Source organism: Helianthus annuus, chromosome 1, assembly GCF_002127325.2.
Source record: "Helianthus annuus cultivar XRQ/B chromosome 1, HanXRQr2.0-SUNRISE, whole genome shotgun sequence".
NCBI classification, from domain to species: Eukaryota; Viridiplantae; Streptophyta; class Magnoliopsida; order Asterales; family Asteraceae; genus Helianthus; species Helianthus annuus.
This window is the reverse complement of record NC_035433.2, coordinates 128,656,064-128,661,025: the sequence shown is the minus strand read 5'-3', so window position 1 is coordinate 128,661,025 and position 4,962 is coordinate 128,656,064. Positions and strand designations below refer to the sequence as shown.

General features: G+C 39.2%; 1 protein-coding gene across 1 annotated transcript; it reads right to left on the bottom strand.

Annotated features, from left to right (window-relative positions):
• On the bottom strand, window positions 1-4,962 carry LOC110877675 (ubiquitin carboxyl-terminal hydrolase 2). Its single transcript, XM_022125848.2, has 3 exons — window positions 4,800-4,962; window positions 1,419-3,904; window positions 1-405 (listed from the first exon to the last, which is right to left on the bottom strand). The coding sequence occupies exons 2-3, from the start codon at window positions 3,896-3,898 to the stop codon at window positions 183-185; spliced, it is 2,703 nt and encodes a 900-aa protein (XP_021981540.1). The 5' UTR covers window positions 3,899-3,904; window positions 4,800-4,962; the 3' UTR covers window positions 1-182.

Here is a 4,962-nt window from a genome sequence, read left to right as displayed (position 1 = left end):
ATGGAAACCAAAATGGGGGTGTATAATGTTGATATTGTACACTCATGAGACAAATTTTCAGTTGCTTTCTCAGTAAGGGATATTCTCTCAATTACATCCCTCAACTTTTCCAAAAAAGAAATCCCAGAAATAGGGGATGGAAATTTGGAAGTAATTAAATAATTGAAATATCAAAGTGTAACTCACATTTCTTTATAGAACAAAATGTAGGCCTCGCATCCGAGAACTTCTTGCAAAGAAGCCTCGCGGATGTAAGCATCGCTTGCATGGTACCATAAGGAATTGTCCAAATTACCCTTTGCAACACCTTTCACATAAGCCACATAATGCCCTCCCCTCATTGTCCCTGAATGCTCCACCACTCCTACCAACTCGTATTTGTATGTCTCTCTATCTTTGCAGCAGCTGTATCACCCAAACACATCTCGTCACAAAAAAAAAAAAAAAAAAAAAAAAAAAAAAAAACCTTGTAGATTTTCGGCAGGACGGTTAATAGGTTGTGATAGCAAAACGAGTGGGTAGGGACGTAGGGTATATAGGTTTTTTAGCAAGGGTGACTAAAGGCCGAGCCAACCCACAAACCGATTTTGTTATTTTTTTATAAAAGTTATAGAATATAAGAACTATATTATCTTTACAGTAATAAGCTAAAGGTTTTTCTTAATAAAGAAATTATTAAACTTTAACCTTTCGAATATAATTCGGTTTTATTTGGAAGCCATTTGACCCACTTAACCTGTTTCATTATTAATAATAAGAGTAAAATGCCATTTTCGTCCCTGAGGTTTGGCTAGTTTTGCGACTTTCGTCCAAATCTTTGTTTTTTCGCATCTGGATCCAAAAGGCTTGAAATCTTTGCCATTTTCAACGGGCTCATTAACTCCATCCATTTTTAACGTCAAGTGAGGGTTATTTCCGTCATAATCTTGCCATTTTGATACAAATAAACAAAACAAATAACTAAAATGAAGAAAAATACCCCTGACTTAACGTTAAAAATGAATGGAGTAAACGAGTAGGATGAAATTGGCAAGATTTCAAACCTTTTGGATCCAGATGCGGAAAAACAAACCTTTGGACAAAAGTCGCAAAAGTGACCAAACCTCAAGGACGAAAATGGCACTTTACGCTTAATAAAATTAACTTTAACTCGTGTTTGACCCGTCAAAGGTATGGCCAAAATCAACCAAACTGTATACAAACGGGTCAAAATTGCCACCTCTAAATTCACAACAGAAACTAGTCAGGTTTCACAAGGGACTAATAGGCATTTGCACATAACTACTCTTGTTTACATAGAGCTCCAAAAACTTGTGAGCAAAAAGGCAATAACAAGAATAATAATCTGTCTTCTATAGCGGTCATATATTAGATAATCATAAAGAGATAATTCAAGAGAAAAGAAAAAAAAAATATACCTGGGGTCCATATAGGGTTTAAGATCAATTGTTTCTCCAAAGTTGACGTGACCATTTAACTTACTTAACCGCCCTCGAGCATCTTGGCTAAATCTTTTCAAATGAATCGTCAAAACTGGTGGGGCCCTACTGATCAGAATCCTCTTAGACGCATCTCTTGCCACCATAACACACTTAGAATCCACCTCTTCATCCTCACTGCTATCTTCTTCATGTTGCCCTTCTAGAACCTTCTCATTCTTGGAACTTTCAGCGAGCCCGTTAACACTGAAAGATTCTGCATCTTGACCGTCTTCATTCTTTCCATTATCCAACGCCACGTCAGCAATTTCTGTACTTTGATCATTAATGTTTCCGAACCCGTTAGAATGCACATGTTCGATGCATGAATCAGACGAAACACCTGAAATTCCGTTTCCGTTTCCGCCCCCGTTGGGTACGAATTTTTGCGGTTGGCTTTTTAATCTCGTTTTTTCCTCTAACAACGATTTTGAACATTTTTCGCACTGCCAAGCGTGTTCGGTTTTGGTTAGAAGCTCAGGGGTAGTGAAATAAGCCAAACATTTCTCCACGGAAACCGGAGAATCGGTATCAACTTCATCAGGATCAGATTCGCTTTCTTCTATTCCGTTTGATACGGTGCTCACAGTGGGCCCGTCAGCAAGATCAGGCTCGTCAAACAGACCACCAAATCCGTCAAAATCCAACGGTTCTTGTTCACTAGTCGACGTGACTTCCTTGTACGGAAGTAACAACACTTCCGATTCTTGAACTTTCAGCAGAGGCTCTTCTTCCCAAACGACATCGTTACTGTTTCCGGAATCTTGAACTACATCATTACTATTTCCAGAATCTTGAATTATAGATGAATCTTGATCATGTGATGCCGTATCATCAACCGTATCATTACCCGGTTCAAGAAAATCCAACCATGATAGTGTTTCCTCTGGACCAATGGAGTCGATTTGATCAACGGTTGTATCATGACCGTTTGATTCCATAACGGGCTCAGGATCCAACGATGAGGAAATATTCGATGAATTCACAGTACCACTATCGTTATTATTCAACAAAGTGGTCGGCTCAATAGAATCCAGTTGAACCTGTTTGACTCCATTCGATTGTAACTCTGATTGCGCTAAATCACCTGACGCGATGTTTTTGTCGATTCCGTTTTCGATACGCTTAGCGGTTCCTGCCGACTCGTTGCTTGTTGAAACATTTGCAACTTTTTTACTTTTGGGTCGAAACTTTCCCTGCCGTTTAGGAGGAAGTTTCGGTTTCTTGGATCGAGAAACCGAAGTGGCCCGTTTAGATTGCGAACTTTTGGTCGGTAACGGCAGTGAGAGATCTAAACAAGGCTCATATACAACTGACGAATGCCCACATTCCAAACAACTAACTGTACTCGATATTTGTCCCCCGAATATTTGATCTACGAAAGTAGTAACATGTTTCGGAGAACTTTTACCATCTTGAGAACGTTTTTGTACACGCGATTCTTCGGTGCACAATCCGTCAAGCAAGCAACGAAGCAGTTCATGACTATCATGCTGTTGAAATCCTTTAAATTGGGGAGCCTTTGCACAAACACAACCGAAAAACGATCTCGGGTTGATGACATTCCGAACGCCTGTTGGTGGGCCAGTTTCAATGAAAAGCTTCTTTAAAGAAGATGTAAGAGGCCCAACAGGCTTTTCTAGTTTCATGAAGTAATCCCGTAATACGTCCATTGCCAAAAGATTTTGCAATACGGAATTGAAGAAACATGTGTTCCCTAAATTTACCAAACCTCTTATCATATACCCATCTCCGTTTTCTACACAACTCGTAGAGGTGGTTACGGATTTTATCTCACTTGTAACGCTACCACTTCCGAACCAGATATCCTCAACGTCTACACGTGTTTCCGGTGATGATTGAGTTTTAACAAGTTTAACAAACTCGGATAACGCATCCTTTTGTTCTTCATTCTCGAAACGTTGAACTGGAATAATTGTGTTACAAGGAAAACACCATCTGAGATTAGGGTTTGCAAACTGCATAACTAACGGATGACGGTTTTGTTTCGAATGTCGAACTGCGTGACTCTGTGGTGTTGTCGGAAACCCGACACCACCACATGAAAAATGCCCGCATTCCAAACACACCCAAATGGAGCTCGATTCGGGTTTCGAACCGTTTCCTTTAGCTTTTCCCTGTTTCGATTTTCCCTTCTTTGGCCTTCTATTAGTCGCACTATCTCTACAATCGTCACATTTATGAGATTCCAGTGATGTTATTTTTAAAGAAAACTTTTCGAAATTGATGCCTTGTTCAAGATGAGGACATGTTGGTGTCTCTTTAATTACTGAAATGCCATCGACCGCTGTGTCAGTGGCTGGAACAACCTCTGGTGTAACTGTTTTGGGAGAAGAAGTTGTAAAGCGTTTTTCCTTTTCAGCGTTGCGCGCTGCCCTCTTTTTAACCTTCTTCCCCATCGAAACCTGTAAACAGTCGAGAAAAATGAACCGTTGCCACTAGAATGGTATAGTCCTACACTTTATGTTATCACCCGTAACACTAGTTACAATGATCCTAATTACTTATGACCACACAGAAAAGTTAAACAAATTATTTCCTGAAAGAAATGCCCAAACGGGAAGACTGGCGAGTGATTAGCAACTTTAAATCTTTAGCAGAGTACTTTCAGTGTTCCTCACCTCAACAAAGTTAATTACAGGATAATGACTTGTATGCCACGATAACTGAGTATAAAACATGAACTATGAACTGGATTTTCGGTTGTAGTACCAAGATTTATCAGATAAACCATACATCAACAACAAACAAATGATGAATCCATAATCAAAGCTCTTATTCCAGTTTAGTAACACATAACATCTTTAACTGTTTCCACTAATCTATCATCGTCTCGAATAACTAACTCTAAGCAAAGGATTTGCAGTAATCCTCACCTAAACAAAGTTAAATACAAAATAATAACTTATATGTCACCATAACTAATTATAAAAACATAAACCATGAGCTAAAATTCCAGTTATAGCACCAAGATGCATTACACAAACCATACATCAACAACAAACAAGTCATGCTTCCATAATCAAAACCCTAGCTTCCAACTTATCACCACATAACATCACAAATCACAACAGCATACTAATTTAGGGTTTCAAATCAACCAATTAGTTTCTAAACACAACTTTCCGATTTCAAACACTCATAAACACAACAAATCAAATCATGATAATCGATAAACAATTTGTAAATTTCATATCGTAAATATGAAATCGTAAACTTGAAAGTAACCGGAAACAGGTGAGAATAATTGGAGATTAAGGTGTGCAAAATAGGATGTTATAGATGATAAAAGGAAGTTACTTAGGAGGCGGTGGATGAGCGGCGGAGAAGGGCAGCCGCCGGAGGAGTGCGTAAAAGACTACGTCTTGACTGGTGGAGTATGATGGTTCAGGCCTCCGGGGCTGGTGGTGGGGGCGAGGGTTTGTCGGCCTAGTTTTTAAATCAAAGATGTGTCAAGTTTTCA